Here is a 21,743-nt window from a genome sequence, read left to right on the forward strand (position 1 = left end):
CACACAGGGGGAGTAAATCTTTCTCACTGGGGGAGGCCAACCCCGTGAGTACCCTGTACAAGCTCAGGCCTGACACACACAAAGGTGCTTTTCATAAAGAGGGTGTGTGTCGCGGCTTCCTGGGCAGGGATGCAAGCTAGGCTTTGTGGCTATGTGAGGAAGGTAGACCACCATCCAATGTCCACTGGGAAATGCTCTGTGAAAGAAGCTTCCAGAATGTCGTCTGCTTACCGATTTTACTTCTTGCTTCATTTATACTTTCTCCCAGAGCTTTTGCTTCAGAAAATCTGGAGGAAAAAAATAAAACAATTAAGGCAATTTTAACTTATTGCTATCTTATATTATGTTTGAAAAAATAAGAGATGTCTGAGAGGTTCCTAGGATGGGATGATTATAAAAGAAAACCGAAATAAGCTTAATGTGGTATGATTACAAAGAAAGACTGAAATTCGTATGATTTACATCTACCAGGAAATAGAGCGATGGCTTAGTGGGTAAGACTACTGCCTGCACTTCCAGAGAACCTGGGTTCAATCCCCAGCACTGCAATGGTGGTTCGCTGCCATCTATAATTCCAGTCTTAGGGGATCCAACGCCCTCCTCTGGTTTTTAGGGACACTGCATGCATGTAGTGCACACATAGACATGCAGGCAAAACACCTACACACACACACACACACAGACACACACACACAAATAAAATAAAATATATTTGTTATTATATTCATTAATGAATTAATTCTATTTCTGCTGTTTTATGGTGCAAGGATACCAGAATGAAATGTGGTAATAAGGTTTTTCTACCATGATGCCAACATTATAGTCAAAGAAAATATTCTTAAATATCATTGACCTTTTGACCTATAGAACTGTAGCAGCTATCAGCCACTGATGACCAGTCAGGATGCAAATCAGGACACATTCTATGTTGGGTAACAATAGCCTCAGTGCTTGAGTTGATCTAGGAAGGGGCCTATCTATGTGTGGGGTATAGACAAGCGACCTTCTTGTGTAAGTTGGGAGTGACTGGGATTTTGAGGGATCACAGAATTTTAGAAACGTTTTCTTCTAGAAGTTTCCAAAACACATATAAAACAGAGAGCAAGCTAAGCTAAATCCTTCTTTCCTACTGCTCCATTTTTCTATTGCCCATCTTAGGTCAACAATCTCTCTTCTCCCTCCTCTTCTTCCATCCTCCTCAAATCTCAAAGGGTTCCAGAGAAGCCCAGCTATCTTAGCATTTGGTCCATGACTCCTTCATCTGTATGGGGATTTAGTAGATAAAGCGAGGGCCAGGGGACCACCAGTGCTCCGTGATAGCCGGGAAAGTGGTGACAGTTCTGACCTTGCTGCTTTCTGCGTCAGTGTGTTGGCCAAGGGAAGAGGACTGACTGAACTTTCCTACAAGGCTGGGTGGCTAAGGACTCCACCTCTGATTTCCAAATGAAGGCTGTTCATGTCTTCTCAGTGAAGGCCTTGAATCACCATTCAGGTATCCAGTGCAGGAGCATCTGGCAAAATGCAGGCTCGTTCAGCTCAGCAGATATTCACAGGAAGTGTGGACCAAAGCGCTGGACTCCATGTGCTGGTGACTGATCGCTGCCAGGCAACAGAGACTCTTGTTGGGGAGCTAGGAGGTGGGGCTGTATTCTGGAAGCAGGAACCACAGCCTCACAGCTAACCAAGCTTCTAATGAAGTAGTCCCTGCAGATGCATACTAGGGACACTGACGCTGTGACCGACTTTCTCGTTGTCACAGGGAACTTGAAATGAAGTCCGATGTGACTTGGAGAATGCTATTTTGCCCTTGGTGTGTGAGAGCTGAGGATAAGATGCACTCAGCAGGAAGCAGTGAGGAAACACACACCTGGCTACCCCACACACAATTCACTGGAGAACTCAGGCAGGGGCAGCTCGGACGTAGGTAGGCTCCAGAGACCTGGAGCCAAATTTGAGTGAGCCTGCCTTGGGAACACTGAAGCTACCTCCAGTTTTATGTTCCAACACTGAAGCAGTTTTATGGACTTTTTCTTTTATGGTAACTCAACCACACCAAAAAAAGTCTGTAAATCAAGGCATTAAAAAAAACAAAAACAAAAACCCTTGGTGGAAACACCAGAGAGGTGGGTTATAGTTAGGTAGATGCTCTCTCATGACAGTCTTAGACCTTCCTTTGGTGGAGAATGCTTTTTGTTCCATGGGTTTTTAATCTTTCTCATTAGGATGACAGCTCTAACTCAGAGTGGTGTGAGGGATGGCTCTTGTTAGGCTAAAGGTTACTCTTCCTGCAACACTCCAACCTCTCCAATATCACTGACGTTTTAATCAGTGAGTTAGCCTGTGTAGACAGCTTCTTTGCAGGAACTCAGAGCATGCGCGTAGAGGACAGAAGTCTATGTCACCTGTCTTCTTCAGTCACTCTCCACCTTGTCTTTTGAGACGGTTGTCTCTTACGGAACCTGAGGCTCACGGGTATGGCTAGGCCGGCTGCCTGGTGAGCTCCAGGGGTCTCCCTGTCCCTGCCCTCCTCCGTGCCAGGCTTACAGAAGCAAGGTGCCATGCCAGGCTTCTGATGGAAGTTCTGAAGACCTGAACTCAGTCCCCCAGGCTTGTGCAGCAAATACTTTCTCTCCAGGTCTATTGTGACGACGCTCCAGCCTGGCTTTCCCTTGCATTTCTTTTACATATTAAAGTTCCTTCCCTATGTGTCTCTTCTGCTGTTCTCTCTGGCTGGCTGAGAATTCCTTCCCTGATTCTCAGGAGGTCTGGCACCATCCTTTACAAACAAACCTTAAGCAGTTTCCTTGGTTGCTGAGTCCTCAAAGTCAATTTCAAATAGGTGTTCTCAGACAAAATGGTTTTCTAAGTAGCTCACGCATGTGTGTGTGTGTGTGTGTGTGTGTGTGTGTGTGCTCCTGCGCACATGCTCCTGTGTGTCCAATTCTTTTAAGAACCAGGAGGATGCTGAGAAGATTCTAATCTAGTCTCTGCTCTCAGAGTTTATAATTCTAGTTCAGCAGACAAAGTATAAATATCAATATAAAAATCAAGTGGAAAAATAATAAAGGTTAAAATTAAAGTCTAACTGGAGCCAGAGAGCTCCTGTTTGTCGTGGGTAGCATTTCCAGATGGTGCCAGTGACTTCCCCAGCCCACTTCTCTATTGCCTGGGGACTGCTGTTCACTTCTATGCTACACGGATCCAACTGAATGAGGGGTGATTTTCTTGGTTTAGCTCACATTATTAATGCCTTGATTTCCAATCATGGTTCTTTTCTCTGTTCATTTCCTCTTTTGTTACTTAATGGGTACTTTGTGTCTGACAGTTTCAGTGTGTAAGAAGGTTTTGACACAAAATAAAGTCTCCCTGTGCGTTGCTTGGGCACTGATATTTACAGAACACAGGGTGGCCAGCCCCTCTTATTATTATATATTAGGACGATGAATCATGTCTACAAGAGGGAATGATTATGAATAACATTTACTTTCCCAGGGGGGAAAAACACTCCACTGAAGAATTGGTTCAAACACTGTAGGGCAATGAAGGCCAAATGTCCTGTTAATGTGACATCTTATTTCTCTTGTCACATACAGACAGCTAAGCCTCCCCAAGACCAGGGGCCAGCATTCAGGCACACCAGAAGGGCATGCACTGAAGTGTACTGGTGAACAAAGACTAGACTGCCTCCTGCTGTAGTGCATGGGGTATACAGGTCACCCAGGTGCCCTCCTGAAACCCCAAGTGGAGAGAACCATGGGGGATTCTGGGGATACCAACAATCCTTCCATTAGGGATTAGCCTCTTGTTGTGGGCTAGAGGTTTGTATTTGATCAGGTAGATCCGGTCTCAACAGGACGACATACCAAAGCCATCAGACCACAGAGTTTCTAGGTGAGTAAGATGGGAGGGCCAGGCCAGTGGGTCCTGGGTGCTGAGGGATAGTAGAAAGGTGAAAGCTACGTTAGGGTGGGAGACTGAAGGCCAGCCCAAGCCCGGGACCTCTGGTCTGTCTGAATAGTACTGACCACCATTTATGGATGTTTGTGTTGGTCCTCCCTTCCACTAGGGGGCAGTAGAGAAAATGTTTGGAAGGCACCAGGATTTCTTGAGGTTTATGTTTTCTATGTCAGAGCCACAGGGAGGCCTGTGCTTCTGGAGGTTTATTTTTATGTTTGCAGCTGGAATATAGTTTTGTGTTGTTCTTTTATTTTTTGTTTGTTTGCCTTTTGTGTGTGTGTGTGTTCTCCTCGTCCTCTGCAGGCAGCTCTGTATGTGCGAGTGTGTGTGTGTGTGTGTGTGTGTGTGCATGAATTTGTGGCAAGTGAGTGTGTATATGTGATGATTAGTCTTCTTAGTTGAGTGTGTGTGTGTGTGCATGTATGAGTGTGTTATGTGTGTGCACATGCACAGGTCTAGAATCACCCAGGAGACTCCCCTCTGGGCATGTCTGTGAGGATATTCCCAAGGAGAATTAAGTGAGAAGGGAAGACTCACTCTCTAAGCTGGCACCACCTTCCAGCAGGTGGCCTGGCTTTGAAGATGCCCCAATAAAAAACAGGATATGTGGCTGTCACTGCCAATTGTTCACTGACACTAGTCTCTGTCTTCTTCTGCCTTCCAAAATGGACACAATATTGATGACTCTGTTAGATTTCCATGCTGACGGGGTTGGACTGGGACTACTGAGTCTTCTCTATTTGTTGACTGGCAGCTATTGGGTTCTCAGTCTCTTTGGTGTACAGATGCCCCTGTTGGACTCCCCAGACTGTACCCCATTAGCCAATCTAATAATTCCCATTTCTGGTAAGTATTTATTCCATTGGTTGTGTGCCTCCAGAGAACCTGCCTGACATAGCCGGTAGTCTCTAACAACTGAGTAATGTCTGCGGATGAAAAAAAGAACAGAAGTCCAGAGAGGGCAAGGCTCCCGATAGAACTCCACTGCCTCTTGGCATGGAGCAGTTCCTTAATGATACCATTATATTAACATCAAACAGATGTAGAATTTTCTTTTTAGAATGAGGGCTGTAGGCCAATGAAGGGCAGCTGTCCTGTTAATGTGACATATTATCTCTCTTGTTTGAATACAGAAAGCTGAGCCTCCCCAAGACCAGGGGCCAGCATTCAGGCACACCAGAAGTGTATGCACTGATTCCCTCTTTTTCAGTGGCTTTAAAGACTGACTTATTGCCTGGAAAAAAATATATTTTCTATCTATCTATATATCCTCGCTCTATCTATATCTCTATTTCTATCTATATCATCTATCTATCTATCTATCTATCTATCTATCTATCTATCTATTTATCTATCTATCTATGAGTGAGTCTTGTCCATTCCTTTGCACAATGGCCAAGAGGAAGCAAGAGGAAAGTGGGAGTAGTGGCATCTCTGTCCACTCTGGGCAAGCAAGAATGCTTTCCAGTAAAATCCAATAGCTGCTTAGGTTATCAGAACTCTACTGGACTGGAGTCAGGGCAGCTTTGTATGGAAAAGACTTTGAGAGAGCCACACATGCTCACCCTGACAGCTATGATCTGCTGTGTGTGTGTGTGTGTGTGTGTGTGTGTGTGTGTGTGTGTATGTGTGTGTGTGTGTGTGTGTGTGTGTGTGTGTGTGTGTGTGTGTGGCTCCATCCCCACAGCACTGAAGTCAGAGGCCCTTGAGTGGTCAAGTCCAGAGTTTTACATGGGTGCTGGGATATGAAATCAGGCCCTCATGCTTAAGTAGGAATCACTGTTACCTGTGAGTCATCTGTCTACCCCCATTCCTAGGGTAGACTCTGGTGGATCCTTTTGTATGGAGGTCTCTGGTTTGGGGTAAATACACTTGTAAATTTTTGGACCTGTGTTCCTTCCTAGTTTTGCCTTTAAGATCTACGCTTGTTGATGTGCAAGCATCTAATCCATCACACCAACACTACATCCTAACCCATGGATTTTCTGTTATATTGCCTGTCGACTGCTTAACACGGGGACTGAGAGTATGTTTAACTATCCCCAGCTATAAGCAGCGCAGCCATGAAAGTTCTCCTATCTGCCCTGTTAGGTGCCCAGGTGGAATAGTTACCCTCCAGGTACAATTGAGAGGTCACAAGGTGCACACACTTCTTGGGATTAAGAGGGTCTAGTCCACTCTCCAGAGTGCTGGACTTGTGTTGTGTTACTGGGCTCCTGATGAACTCTGAGATATGCTCCTGTTCCTGGGAAACAGCTTCCAGTCAGCTTTCTCATCCCTCCTTTGTAGTGGCTGTATTAAGCCTTCATCTCTCATCAAGTCTTTTATCCATGCCAGTCTCCATTTTAACCAAAAATATGGAGGATCTAAGAAGAGGCAAATTCTATTGTCTTCTATTTCTTCTATTTTTTTTTTGAGGCATTGAACCTGCAGCTCAGGCTGGACATCAAGCCCCAGAGAACTGCTTCTCTCTCTCTCTCTCTCTCTCTCTCTCTCTCTCTCTCTCTCTCTCTCTCTCTCTCTCTCTCTGCCTTTGCCATTGTTGGGACTCTAGGACATAGTGCTGGTGACTAGAACTCAGGTCCTCACACATGCACAGCAAGCACGTGACCCACTGAGCTGCAGCCCCCCCCCCCCAGCTTGAAGGCACTTATAAGAGTCCCAGGTTGCGCTGGGCAGTGGTGGTGCATGACTTTAATCCCAGCACTTGGGAGGCAGAGGCAGGCAGATTTCTGAGTTTGAGGCCAGCCTGGTCTACTGAGTGATTTCCAGGACAGCCAGGGCTACACAGAGAAACCCTGTTTTGGGAAAAAAAGTCCTAGGTTGCTGAGAATTAGATACAAGGAGAGCACTGTCCATAGATAGAGCTACTGCCGTCAGTAGTTGACCCCTGATCTACAAGTGGGTCACAGTAGTACTGGGATGGGAAAGCTCAGGGTGCACACAGGGAAATGTGAGACAATGGAGACTTTAGACCTTTCCTGCAGACAGTAGGCTGACAACTTAGAAAGACAGAGTCTCTGGACTGGCCTACCTGACCTGAGGGGACCAGCAACTCTCTAACTCCATCTTACCTCTGCTTCAGAACCTGTTTGTTGTCCTCGATGGTGACACTGTCAGCGTGGTCCCTCTTGAAAATCTCAAAAGCCTCCTGGCGTCCCAGTGACATCTCCTCTCTCATCCCTATTTAGAGACATAGGGGGGATGGCTTCAGTCACATCATTTTGAGACGCCATTAAGCTTATTGCCACTTTATTCAGACCACAGAGCTGACTTCGGGGCTCCCTCAAGCCTGTAGCAGAGAGGCGATAGCAGACAGGTGGTGCCTGACTAGAGGCTCTGCCTGTGAATCCATGGTGACTCGAGGTGGGGACAGGGATAGGGCTTGGAATGCCTGGTTAGAGGAAATGAGAAACAGGCCTCCAAGTGCCACCCATCCCCCTGATGCTGAGCACATCTGTGAATCCACTTCCTGGTAGCACAATTCTTCCTGTTTCCCCCTTATGCCCCATTTTAGGTTGTTAAACTTCTCTCTGAATTTCCAGACATTTAGTAGCATAAATTAGAACCCAGATTGGAAGCTACAGAATCCATGAAATTCTGCGTTAACGTCTAGCTTCTATTTAACCTTACGTAATTCGGACTTACGTCCTGTGGCCGGTGAGGAAGGTCTCAGTTCTTAACCAGGAGTTAGTTATACACTCCATTCCAAAGCCCATAGTGGGAGGTCCCCAGTTTATGTCCAATTTTAACACCCTAATTTGCCATTGCCACTTGTAGGCCAACCCTCATGGCTTGGCTCTCCTCTCAGGCCAAATTCTGGAGCTCAGCCTCAGAAAGTAGGTCCTTTAGAGGAAAAGGATAGCTTCTTGCCCCCAGCTTCCCAACTAAGCAGCCTCCAGAGGGAATGGTCATTTCAGGTGTGTACTCGGGTCCTCGGGAGAACCTAGGTTGCATAAGTTTTGGATAAAAGTACAGACTTTTGTCTTTTGAGAGAGGATCTCTTGTAGCTCAGGCTGACTTCCATCCTTCTAGGATGACCATGAACTCCAGACCCTCCTGGCTTTACCCTCCCAAGCTCTGGGCTGTGTGTGCCACCACAGTTGCTTTAGGCTGTGCTGAGAAAGGAACTCAGGACTTGGTATGTGCTAGAACAGAACTCCTGTGTTTAAAAAAAAGTCTGCCAAAAGTTCATGCGGGCGATGAGCCCGTTCTGACTGTTGGAGGAACACAGCCCAAGGCTTTGGGGAACACGTTCTTAAGGGCCTTCATGCACCCCCACCTCATTTCCCTGGAAAGAACCCTGCTATCTCCCATTCTCAGATTGAGGAACTGGCCCAGCTCATCTGACACCAATTTCATGACTACTGTGGTAAAAATAGCACCACAAGGAATGTCTGAATGGCATTGAGGTGATGTGCACGGCACCCCACCCTCTTTGGTCAGGGCTCATTTCTGCCTCAGTCTGTCCCCCACACTCCTGAATATAGTTGAGGCTCACTGAGGCCACTTCACAGGGTGTGCATCTTCCTAGAGGATCCAAAGAAAGAGAGCCAAGGTACCCATGTCCTAGGTCTCCTCTGTGCCCAGGCTATGCCCAATTGTAACACAATATGCTTTGTGCTGTACAGTTAGCACCACAGAGAACACACTGGGTCTTTCCGTGGGACCTTAAGGCTGCCGCCCTCAGAGGAGGCTTTCACTCCTCAGATTCTATCAGGACTGGGACAGAAGGAGAAACTCTATGGCCTGCCCACTTCTTCCGCAGCTCCTGCCTTATTTGTTATGAGAACAGTGCCCATACACTCTTAGGGAAGTAAGTCTGGGAGAGGACTTGGAATCAGCTAGACAGGCTCTGGGTTGTTGATGGGAGAGATTGTGGGAACAGGAAGGACATGGAGAGCATGTCCTTAGAGAATTTAGAAGGTTCTGATATGAAACTTGGGGCCATCAGTGTAACATGGTGACTCTGAGCCGCTGATTTTCAAAGACCAGATCACTGAGAAGACAAGAACACACCCCTTCTCACCACCAGGATGATGGGGATGCTGCTCCTACTATGCTGGAGGAGAATGCACTCTGGAATTTGGGTGGTTTGACTGCGGTGGCCAAGGCTAGGTGGACATTGGTGCAAACAGTCAAAACCTGGCAAGTAGCTTTCCAAGTTGTGAAGAGAACAGGGTCGCTGACCTCAGTGGCTTATCTGAAGGGGAAGCAGGCTCTGGATTCTGCACAGACTTCGGAAGGCTGCTGCGTGGAGTATGCAACCAGAGGCCCATGCAGATACCTGAGGGGTGGATTCTGTTAAGCAGCTGATGCCCGTGAGCCTCGTTTCCATCTTAGCCTTCCTCCTGGCTGCCCCTGCCCTTGTGCACAGACTACATCTATGTCTTCAGATTATACAGATACACTCAATTTGTGGTCATCCTTCAAAGTAAAGAACAACTTTACTTGGTTCATCTCTGCTTTGCTCTTTCTCTTTGAGTTTAGGAAATAAGGTCTTCCTCCTGTGAGTGGCCCTTGCCTTTAAACAGGCATTGTACACATAAGAAAGGGCAAGGAGAGCAGCCTCTGCACGTGAGAGCTCATCATGGAGGGTACAGACATCTACGTATTCCCTCCCTCCAGAGGTGTTTATTTATCGTTGGCACAGGGCTAGGCACGCAACAGAGATGTGAGATTGGATGGGTAGATTGAAGCTTTGATGGCTGTGTTTCAAGTGCTCAGTGTCCAGCCACAGAGAAAAAAAGATGAACGAATGACTGTACTGCAGCTTGCTGTACTACTGAGAGAGAAGCAGGAAATGGTAACTGCTCTGAGAGTGGACTGTTGGGAGGTGAAAGCATCCTTCAGGATGGTGAGGTATCTGTATGGGGAGAAAGGGGTTCCACATCCTGGGTGGAAGGGTAGACACAGTGTCTGTTCACTATTCCACTCTTCACAGGGGTTGGGAAGAGCCAGATCACAGAAAATGTGGATGGCTACAAGAAGCCTCCTGGCTTGGTGAGTCACAGGACAACCTTTAACCCCAAAAGAAGTGTCCCCTAAACAATCCCCACATTTTTAGGTGGTTAGCTGCAAGATATTTACAAGTCCAGAAGGTAGAGTGCACGTCTATTTTTGACAGCGATTGAGAGCGCTTAGATAGAAATGCAGCCCACAAGGGATGTTCCTTTGAAACTGGTCTTGGGGTTTCAAAAGCATCAGGCGTGCTTGGTCCCCAGCCCTGGATAAGCCATGTGTGGTGTCCCACATCCATACCGTAATCCTAATACCTGGGAGGTGGAGATCAAGAATTCGAGGTTATCTTCACTTATATAAGAAACTCAAGACCATCTTGGGCTATATGCTGTGCTGGTGATCAATATATATGGAAGACCTCGAATTCATGGTCCTGCCTTGGCCCCCTGAGGGCTGAGAGTACAGTACAGCTGTTCTCCAGCACGCCCAGCCCATGGCTTTGGTAGAGCACACCATGACACTGCAGGGGATGCGGTGCTTGTGTCCCCAGTATTCCTCTACCATCATCCTGGTGGGCAGGCTCACACCACACGAAGCTGAAATTCAACACTCCTTTCCCTCCTACGATCACCATGTGCTGCCACACTTCTCCCAACAGCAGATACCCACTGCTGGCTTTGAACCACAGCTCCAAGAAACTTTTACACATATACAGCTTGAAAGTACCACTGTCTCGGGAGGTGCAGAGAGAATGTCTGCAGTTTGCTGACAGCTAACGGGGTCTGCAGAGCATAGAACTGACCAGGTCTCCATCCCAGTGTTTCAGAATTAATTCCTTGCAGAGTCCGTAGGCCTTAGGACTTCGGAGTTCTGATCTGTCGTGATTTGCTTGCCTATAAGGAATTGTAGGTCTTAGGTCCCAGAGCCAGATCACAGAAAATGTGGATGGCTACAAGAAGCCTCCTGGCTTGGTGAGTCACAGGACAACCTTTAACCCCTAAAGAAGTGTCCCCTAAACAATCCCCACATTTTTAGGTGGTTAGCTGCAAGATATCTACAAGTCCAGAAGGTAGAGTGCAGGTCTATTTTTGACAGCGATTGAGAGCGCTTAGATAGAAATGCAGCCCACAAGGGATGTTCCTTTCAAACTGGTCTTGGGGTTTCAAAAGCATCAGGCATTGAAGGCATTCAATTCTTATACACTGGTCCCCTGCCCCCTTTTTTATTTAAACACTTATTTATTTTCACGGACATGAGAATTTGCTTGCGTGTATGTCTGTGAGCCACATGTATGCCTGGTGCCCACAGAGGCCAAGAAGAAGGCACCAGATACCCCAGAACTGGAGCTACAGAGGGTTGTGAGCTGCTGTTTGGGTGACAAGAATGGACAAGCCCTCTGGAAGAGCAGACAGTGCTCATAACTGCTGAGCCATCTCTCCTGCCTCCTTTCCTCTTTTTTATTGTTCTTTTATTTTTTTTAATCATCCTAAAAGTGAATCCTGTGTTTTGCTACAGAATATAATTCAGAGTGTTTGGAAGTTCTCCCAACCCTAACACAGGGTCCCATGGAAACTGGATGGAAAGAACCCACGGGGGTGGTGGAGAACTTCTTCGGTCTTGGGCCTGCTGTCTGATTTCCTTTAGTCTGGGGCATGTGGACCTCAGCTTATTTTCCTGGCTGTGCTCACACAACCTACTCCTGCTTAAGCTATTGCTGCAAAATTGACCAAAGTGAAAGGATGAAGGCTTGAGTTCTGCATGCTGCAAAGTGATTTTGTGCACCGAGAGCCAAAGATATATTTTCTTTGGGAGACAGATCTTCATGCAGGGCTCAGGTTTTCTCTGACTGAAGAAGAGGGGAATAAAAGAAAACCAATAGTAATGCTGAGAAGTGTAGGATACAGGGAAGAGGCTTCCAGAGGGAGAGCGAGTTTGGAGGAAACTTTTGCAGTGGTAGGTGACAGAATGGCTCTGGCAAACTGTATGGCTGTATAGGGATAGCAGGCCACAGGCAGGCATCAGGGATACTTTTGTATGGCAGACAATGCAAGGGTTTTAATATTTATTTGTATTTTATGTCAATGCATGTGCTTGACCAGTACCCACAGTGGCCGGAAGAGGGCACTGGATGCTCTGGAACTACAGTTAGAGGCTCTTTGGAGTTGCCATGGAGGTGCTGGGAATGAAGCCCATGTCCTCTAAAAGAGCAGGCAGTTCTCCTAACAGATGGCCCATCTCCGCAGCCCCTGATACAAGGTTTTTATAGGCAAGAAAAATTCTCAGTAATTGTGAACTGCATGAAATATAATATGAATATCTTCCTATAAACAATTAGAAAATTCAATTCCATTCCTGCCTGTGTGCTTAAGTTAGAAGGAATAGACAGGGGAATGGGAAGGAGGAGGTGGGGGAGGAATAAGAGAAGGAGGGGAGGAGGGGAGGAGGGGAGGGAGACTCATTTAAGTGTTGAAGCAGAGGTGGGGGAGGGGTGGGGACAATGTGTCAAGATGAGAAATGAAACAAGAAATTCAGGAGGCTTATGAAGATCCAACCGATGGTTAGTTATCCAATAGTCTCAGGAACTGTGCCATGGCCTGGGCAAAGGGCAAGTCAACAGACTTAATCCAGTATGGAGAGTGAAGGAACTGAAGCCGATGCACTGAATAAAGGCTATGGCTAGCTGAGGGCTGAGATCTAAAGAGACGGGACTGGACCTGAGGATATGGCTTGTTGGTGAAGTGCCTGTGTGAACACAGGTTTGGATGCTTAGCCCCTACATAAAACCCAGGAGTCGTATGAGCTGATTGTTACCCCCGAGCTTGAGAGGTAGAGACAGGCGGGCCGTGGGCTTCACTGGCTAGCTAGACTAGCTGAATTTGTGAGCTCCAGGCTCAATGAGAGACCCTGCCTCAAATACTAGGGTGAAAAGTGACTGAGGAAGACACTTCACATTGACCTCTGGCCTTTATATACTTGCACATAGATGCACACACAGATGCATACACCTATGTGAATGTGTATACACACACACACACACACACACACAAATGTGAGTGCCAGAGAACCATCTTTGAGGAAGATCAGAGGGGCATCTGAGACACCAGCTTCCCTTCCTTCCCTGCTTGTAGAGAGGATTTAGCAAGGAGGACAGTTCTGAAGGCACTTGAGAGGGCGGGAGAGCCAATCCTCGGCCCCAGCCTGCTGCTTTCCTTCCTCCCTCACACCCATGGAAGACATTGCTAACCACTTTGCATTCTCTGCCAGGGAAACTAATTACAGTGTTGGCACTAGTGGCAAGTGCGTTGGGCAGGCTTTGTGGCACTCAACTCTGCCTCAAAAGCTTGTCCTTCAAGGGGTAGTTTCCAGATTATAAGCCAATTCGGTGACAAGTGGCACTTAGTAAGTCTCCTCTGTCCCCCTTCATCATCTCCGTGGCTTTTGTTTTGCCACTTTCAGAGCTGGCACACGGACCACCCCTGCCACACCCCTGCCTCCTCACTGTGGTATCCTTGCCTTTGGGAGCTCCAGTCCTCGAGAAGATTGTGAGTGCAAAATGAGAAGTCCTTTCTCTACATTTTCTGCAACCAGGGTGATAGAGGTCACCGTAGAAAGCAGTATCATTTGCCATGATTCTGTTTGCTTGAAAGGGCCATGATTAGCCCAGCTACAATTTAAGGGGTTGCTGGGTGCGTCCATTGGGCTATGCAATCTGAGGAAGAGGGGAAGAAAAAAATACAACAAAAAACCACTTAGCCACGGCCAAAGTGGCTGCAGATGTCATGAACACAGAGTGGATCTTTGGCAAGGTCAAGAATGATGCTTATTTAAATAGCTTCCTGCTTTTGACTGACTTCTGGAATAAGCCAGTGGCCCAAGGCTTTGAGGGTCAAAGGTCTGCATCCCAACCAAGGCTATCACCTGGCTAAGGTTCTCGGATGAGGACCCATTTTGCAGTTTCCCAGGGCCACCACATGAAAGATAACAGAGGGCGGGCGGCCTGCAATTAGAAGATCCTCAGTGCTGGCTTGGACCAGGCTGAGGCACAGCAGGCTTGGCAAGGGCTCTTGGGAGGAGAGCAAAAGGAAAATGTGAAGTGGAAAGCCACATAAACCTTAGGAGACCCACCCAATGGTGGCACCACATTTAAATAAATCAAATGGGTTCCTGACTCTTAGAGGCAGCAAGTCCCACATGCAGGGCCATCCCACATGGCCCAGTAGTGCAGAGATGGTGGGCTGGGTGAGGTTAAGGGGTCGGCGTGCTCAAGGCCAGTTGTCTTTTTTTTTCCTTAGTAACCCTGTGTGATTCATCCTCCCTGCTCCTGGGGCTCACTCTCCTCCCACTTTCTCCATGGTGAGCACAGCAAGGCTCAGCAGGCGAAGCAAAATGGACACTAAGCATTATCAGGAAGGGAAGTTTCCAGAAGGCATTGTGAAGACCCCCATATGGTGGTCCTGAAGGCCAACCACAGAAAACACTCATTTTTTTTTCTCAGCTGAGCCCTTTTTGGTTTTTATGCTGTAACGATTCTCATCCAAGAGAAGTACCCATGTGTGCTTCTGGAGAAGACAGTGGACAGACATGGGCACTGAGCCTGGAAAGCAGCCTGGGTCCTGTTGGCATTGCTGGGACTTGGAGTGAATTCAGCCATCTGGGGGAGGCTGTTGGTGCTCCCACTGCCAGGCTGGGCCTGGAGTTGGTACTCCCACTGCCAGGCGTTCTCAAATGCGTCTGATCATCTTTAGTTCTCTGATGAGGAGGGCCTGAAAGGGCCTCAGTGTCCAGTGCCATGACAAGATCTGTGTGCCCTGACTCTGTAAGTGAAGGGTCAGGTCACTGACAGACCTTCTAAACAGGAAGCCGGCCTTCCTCTTCAGTTTCTACATCACTGACCCGACAGGAGTCTGAGCTGTCCTGGGTTAGTACCAAAGAACAGTTAGTGGGAACCTAGTGTCTCGTGGGTTGGGGAAAGAGTCCTTTCATCACCAACACCCGGGGCTCTGGAGGCAGTGGCTGACTTGTCATAGATATGGCCTGTCATTTGATAAGTGAGGCAAGCTCCCCACCCCCCTTGCCTATGTTAGTAATGCAGCACACCTCTGTCTTTATCTGCATATACATTTTGAAAGAAAAAAAAGGAAGGTCTTGTAGCTAGGTAGAAAACAAAAACCAAAACCAAAACAAAAACTAAACAAAACTCAAAAAGTCAAAATCAGCTGTCCCCTCTCCCAAATGCATAGTCCTTTAAATGTGTATGCATTCAATGCAAAATTGCTGCCTCCCTAGCTCAGAAGACCTAGTGAACCAATTAAAAATTTTCCATGTCTATGCTCATCATTTGTGGGCAGGGGCAGGGGCAGGGGGATTACGTGTAAGTGTTTGTGTGTGTGTGTGTGTGCGTGTGCATTTTCTGTGACATGGAATTGATGCAACCTTTACATGCTGGTAGGAACTAGGCTTTTGAGAACACGTTAGAGGAACTGCCTCAGCTTTGTAAGTTAGATCTCCCAGCGGCCCTATTAGCTGTATGATATTGGGCTCATTTCTGAGGTTAGGTGATAAAAGTTGAAAGAGACTGAAAGTCTCTAAATCAACTGCAAGTGAGTGGTAAATATATACTGTGCTCTTGGGTTTGACTCAACAAGCAAACCTCTTTCTCAATTTCTCTACAGAAAGGGACCTTTACTGAAGCATCAGGAACCAGAGTACGTGTACTTGAGGTGCACACGTTGATGAGTTGATGTATGGCTATGCCATATGATCATGAGAATAATTAGAGTTAACAGCAGTTTTAATACATAGATCCATCTTGAGCTGTCCCCTCTGTAAGTTTCACGTATGCGACACAGGGATATTAACTTGTTAGTGTTTTTAACAATAGGCAGACAGTCCTGTACTTTAGAGACCCTGGATTTCCTCATCATGTGGCTGAAAAGTTTGTTCTCTGTGTCCAAGACCTTCTCGTTCTCTCCAGTGCAAATTCCATCTGGAAATGATTGGGTGCCTTCTAGGTGATGCATTTCTACAACCCTCTCACCTTCCAGCCTCCTCATCTCCTGTTCACATGTCCTCAAAACATACAGCTCCAAGCTTACTTCTTGGAATGCTGTTTAAAAGTCTGAAAGATGGAGGGATGGATGGGGAATCGCTTCAAAAGTGAAAGTGTAAGGAAGAGTTACAATTCTCATGTAGGTGCCTGTGAATCACCTAAAAGGCCACCACTGAGAGCTGTTCAGAGTGTGAGAACCATTTAACTCATTCAGATACTGCAGAGAATGGGGATTATGGGTTGTACAGGGAGAGGTGGTGAAGTGGAAACATATGGTTTTCTTTGGAAAGTCAGTTGTGTTGGATGGTGGGGAAGACATGTGAAGGAGTATTTTCCTGAAACAGACACAGGTAAAAGGATGTTTTGCTGAAGCAGCCACATAAAGGAATGTTTCACTGAAGCAGACATAGGTAAAAAGATGTTTTGCTAAAGCAAACATATAAAAAAGACACATAATATTAAGAAGGATCCAACAGACACTAGACGATGCTAGATGGTATTGGTACACCTTGCCATTCCTTAAAGGTCAGTCTCTGTCATGACGTCATAGAAAGAAACACACCAAAAAACCCTCCTGGTGGTGTTCTGGAGTCTTCTTGCAGCTTCTGTGGACTCAGGCCAATTGAAAGAGTGATGAGAACTGATACAGACTCATGACGTTTTGCTAAAACAAGACTGTAAAAGAATACATTGTGTTTGGAAGGAATATGAACAGGACTCAACAGACTGTGACAGAGGCTTACATAACTAGCTTTACAATGCTTCATTGCTCTCATGTCATTTGTCTTCAAGGATCGTCACTTTGTTGAGAGAGGCATGACAGAAAACTTCTCCTGGCATCCTTGCTGGCCCTAGTCTCTCCTGCTGACTTGTACAGATTCAGTAGAGGCCTGGCTGTTTCCACTGGGTGGTGTTCACTATCCTGATACTACTTAACTGGATTGCTGGTATATATCCTGACAACACAGGTTAGATTTGCTTTGAAGAACTATTTCTAAACAGGTCCACTTCCCCCATATCCCAATAACCTTTCTTTTTCACTACCCCTGGTGGGTGATGGGCTAAAAGAGAAGTTAAAACTTTTAAAAACCCTTCTTAAAAATAGGTTAAAAAAAAGTAAAGCCAACAGAGTTGTTTTAGCATCTGGGCTGGCTCCATAGCTTCTGTGTTCTCAGCTTCCCCTACTACAGCAGCCCCCACTCAGTCCACAGCAGACACCTCTTCCAGTCAGACTCTTCCTGCAGAGAGACAGGGGCTTCCTCATCTCCCCACTATAGTGCTTGCCATTGGGCCTTTATGGCTATCCATCACTTGGGCTTTCTTTCTGGTAGCAATGGAACCAGCAGGATTCATCACTTTATCAAAGCCCCACCTTTCCTTTGTCCAGGTTTTGGCACTCAGCTGCCTCCCTGGGCTTTCCTCCTCTCAGAACTCCTCCTCTCTGGCATAAGCAACCCCCTGCTTCTTTTGGATTGGTCCCAGCAGCATATTTAAAAAGCCCCTGATGACTGAGTTAGGGATAGATGTTGATATAGATAAACTGGCAGGTACAGAAATGTAAGGTTAGGGCATCTTTGTTCGTAAACTGGAAAGATCACTGCTTTCAGTGGGATGATCAGACTATTCACTCGATACAGAGGGCTGGGAGAGTGGGGTGTTGCTCTCTTCGGGGGTTCAGACTCTCACAATGTTCTCTTTACCCCATTTGTGGTTCAGTTCTCTGTCTACTTCTCTGCCCTTTTTCACACACCACCAAAAAAAAAAATGCTTAAACCAGCTCTGCTCTGGATTTTCCATCTCAATATCCCTCCATTTCTTTCTTTCAATCCAGTTGCAAACTGTCCATCTCTCACCCCGGAACTTATCTTTCCAGATCCTCAAGGACCTTAACATTCCAAAGCCAGTGGCTAGCTTTCTCTCCTTATTTTAGTAGAGCTCTCACTGAACACTGGAGGAGTGCAGGCAGAAAGAGTGTGGGATGCCCTCTTCAGTTAGCCCTGGAATGGTGGGAACAGGTGTTACTTCCTGATGTAGGCACTGTGATGGCTAGCTTTTAACTACCAACTTGCCACAGCTTAGAATCTCCACAGAAGACAACTTCAGCTGAGGAATTGTCTAGATCAGGTTGCCTTATAGGGGATTGGATTTGATTATTAATAAACCCAGCCCACTGTGGGTAGCATCATTTCTTTCTTTTTTTTTTAAGATTTATTTATTTATTTATTATATGTGAGTACACTGTAGCTGTCTTCAGACACACCAGAAGAGGGCGTCAGATCTCATTTCGGGTGGTTGTGAGCCATCATGTGGTTGCTGGGATTTGAACTCAGGACCTTCGGAAGAGCAGTCGGCGCTCTTAACCACTGAGCCATCCCTCCAGCCCGGTAGCATCATTTCTTAGGCCCCAAATAGTGTAAGAGTAAAGAAAGCTAGCTAAGACTCACCCATCAGGCAGCACGGGTACGACCGTGTCTCTTTGCTTCTTGACTATGAATGTAACATGACCAGCTGGCATAAATTTCTGTCACAGTAATGTTCCTGTATGTATGGACTGATCATTCATAACTTTTCCCTCCCCTGAGCCACTTTTGCTCAGGATATTTTATCACAACAACTACAGTTTAAGCATAAACATCCCATCTAGCTCCCAGATGATTCTCATGCCCTCTTCCTCTAGTGGAGCGACATGGTAATAGTGGTTTCTGTTCAGCCTCCAACAACCTGTGTGCCTAGAATCACGGCAATTCTCCTACCTACCCAGACCCATACTGTTACACACTGTGAAGGAAGATGCATCTTTCTATGAGTCACTGAGAAATGCTCTTGATTTACGGTGAGAGGATAACTTAGTTTATCTGGAATAATGTGCATCAGTTGACTCAGCTGAGCACCTCCCACCTGTCTGAACACTTCCTACCCCAGTCCACTTTGGATCTACCTTTCTGATGCCCATCCCCCAAACCCCTGATACCTTCCTGGCATCTCCTTGAATGCCAGAGATGGTAAGACTCCTCCCTAGACACATTTATCTTTCAAGAGACAATTCCAGTTGCTTACATACAAATGGTTCCAAAATTTAGATCTTCAGTCCTACCCTCTCCTTTGAAGGGTAAACTGGCACATGTAGGTGCCTACCGGGACTCTGTAGATCCCATTTCCACCTCCTCAAGAGATAGCAGGAAGTTACCGTTCCCCCGAATTTCTGACGAGTTCACTGGAAGGTGTGTGAAGATTTTCTCTCACTCTACTGCCCTACAGAGTTCAGAAATGGGTGCAGTCCATGCCACATGCAGGAGCTAAGATGTCAGACCCCAGAGGATTTGGCTTCGTGCTAAGGTGAAACCATACCCAAGGGATTGATTAATTTGGTTTTAATTATCAATCTATAAATGGCCCATTGTAGAAAAGTTGGAAAATACTAAATGTTATAAAGAAGCTGGGAAAAAAAACCTCAGCAAACTCCAGCACTACTTAGTGGCTGCATTTTTCTTTCCACTTTATGCTGTGCTCTGACTTATTACATAGTTAGGATGATAACACATACAACCCCTTGGCCTGCTGATTTCATTTAACATTATCTAATCACCCCTTCCTATGGTGTATCAAGATCTTTAAGAATATTACTTTTTATGGCTATGGAATGCATCTTTCTTGGAGTCTATTCCCTTCCACCAGACAGTTGTATTTTATTGTATTTGTATTACTTCATGGTTTGTAAGTATCACTGCAAGGATTCTCTTGCTACACGACCACTCCTCCATAGCTAATCAATTGTTTCCACAAGCCCTGACAGTGCTACTGTGCAGTACTCGCTGTTTGTGGAGTTAGGAGAAAGGTGGTGAATGAAAGCTGATCTCCTGCGAGTCTGAGCTTTTCAGATCAATGTGCAGCAGTCGACCCAACCGACCACCTCCCACCTGCCTGAAGCACTTCCTGCCCCAGTCTACCGTGTCACTATCTTCCTGATGCCCATCCCAGCAGCCCCTGGCACACTCCTGTAGCAAGGAGAGACACCAGACAGCAGGAGAGCTTGTCTACGAAAAACAGAAACATAGGGGTGGGGTGGGGGAAGGCTGTGCTACTGAGGAGAGTCAGAGGGCTGTTCCTCCATGGTGGCTTCTCTGCAGAGACATTTGGGATGTTTTAGTAAGCCAGCTTACCAGAGGGAGTTGGGCATTGAATTTCATCTTGCTTTCTAGGAAGCCACGTGATCCTGAAGCTGTGCAGGAAGAGCCACTAGAAACCTGTGTCCTAGAAATCAAGATCTTGAACTTGGCTCCTCTAGTCCCTGACTTTTATACGGGAAGTTGGTGAGCCTGCAACTGTGTCTGTGTGATTGTGGAAATGTGTGTGTGTGTGTGTGTGTGTGTGTGTGTGTGTGTATTTGAGTGCATGTGTGTGCCTGAGTGCCCTGGTATGATGGAGCTGGAGAGAGAGAGAGGGGCGTCTGTGAGAGTGGAGAGCTGGAGCCCAGGCACAAGCATGAGTCTCTGAAAGATTAGATGCAGTGGGCATGGACCAGAGTTAAAGGGTACTGGATGGTGTGGTGTGAATCTTCCTGTGTCTGATGCTCACAGGTGGTCATTGACATATGCACCTGTGCATGATGGGAGGGGCATGGAGGGTGGCAGGAGGAAGGGCCTGGGGTGACTGTTCACAGAGGGGCTCAGGGTTTGTGAATCAGAGGCTAAGTGGAAAGGCCCTGCAATCCAGGATCTGGAAGAGCTTATGTAATTTTGTCACTCACTGTGTTTTTCTGTGTATGAGTACTTGGATTAAGGAAGCTTCCTAAGTATCCATCAGCAGAAGAATGAATAAAGAAAGTGCAGTTTGAGGCTGGAGAGATGGCTCAGTGGTGAAAAGGACTGACTACTCTTCCAGGGGTCCTGAGTTCAATTCCCAGCAACCACATGGTGGCTCACGACCATCTGTAATGGGATCCAATGCCTTCTTCTGGTGTGTCTGAAGACAGCGACAGTGTACTCATGTGCCTGAAATGAATAAATAAATAAATCTTGAAAAAAGGAAGTGTGGTTTATAGACACATAAGGGAAAACAGAGGTGTGTCATTTGGGAGAAGATGAATGCAGGAAAGGAGAGATGACCACAGAAGCGAATTCAGCCACGCTCATGTAGGGTTCCTAGGTTTTATGTAGGTCTAGAAAATCAGGTTGGTATATGTCATGAAAGGAGAACCGAGGTGACTGGGCAGGAGAGGCGGGGGAAAGGGAGAGGGTTGGAGGCCTGTTGTGAGTGGGTAAAGGAGACTTGCATGCTAAAACCGTTACAGAACGCAACCCATGTGAAATGGATAGATACAGTGAAAATAAAACATGTGGTCCTGACCAAAAAGAAGAGGAGGACGGAAAAAGACTAAGGACGGGAGGGAGGAAGCAGGAGGGAGGGGAAGGGAGGGGAAAAATTCTCTTTTCTTTAAGCCAGAAGCAGAACTGGGCTGTGGAAGACATTGCCAAGTGCACGGGGCCTTCATTTCCCCTCTGTGCCATGCGGCAGGAAGAGGAAGAAAAGACGCGAGAGGAGTTGAGTGACCTAATGAAGAAGCATTGAGTTGAGCCAGATTGGTGTCTCCTGCAGTAGAAAATGCTCCCTGGCTAATGTTCTGGGATGGCATAGCTGGGAGCCGGTGTGGCCCATTAGGAGGACTGCCCCCTGTGCCTGGTCCGGAAGCTGCCTCTCACTTCACTGGGCTCTCTAATGAGCTCTGGGGGGTGGGGGGAGCGCTGGGCAATAATTGCTCTCAGGGTATGAGGGACTC

The 21,743-nt window shown here is 46.8% G+C and overlaps 1 protein-coding gene across 2 annotated transcripts in view; it reads right to left on the reverse strand.

Moving 5' to 3' along the window:
• The window catches only part of Kif6 (kinesin family member 6), a 291,775-nt gene that overhangs the window by 70,226 nt on the left and 199,806 nt on the right, over positions 1 to 21,743 (reverse strand). For both annotated transcript variants that reach the window (XM_085832936.1, XM_021149143.3), the window contains 2 exons: positions 7,032 to 7,140; positions 232 to 287 (listed from right to left, as the gene is read on the reverse strand). In XM_085832936.1, coding sequence (XP_085689062.1) covers positions 232 to 287; positions 7,032 to 7,140 — 165 coding nt within the window. The remainder of the gene's footprint in view (positions 1 to 231; positions 288 to 7,031; positions 7,141 to 21,743) is intronic.

Source organism: Mus caroli, unplaced genomic scaffold (genome assembly GCF_978045245.1).
Source record: "Mus caroli unplaced genomic scaffold, Mus_caroli_1 scaffold_18, whole genome shotgun sequence".
NCBI classification, from domain to species: domain Eukaryota; kingdom Metazoa; phylum Chordata; class Mammalia; order Rodentia; family Muridae; genus Mus; species Mus caroli.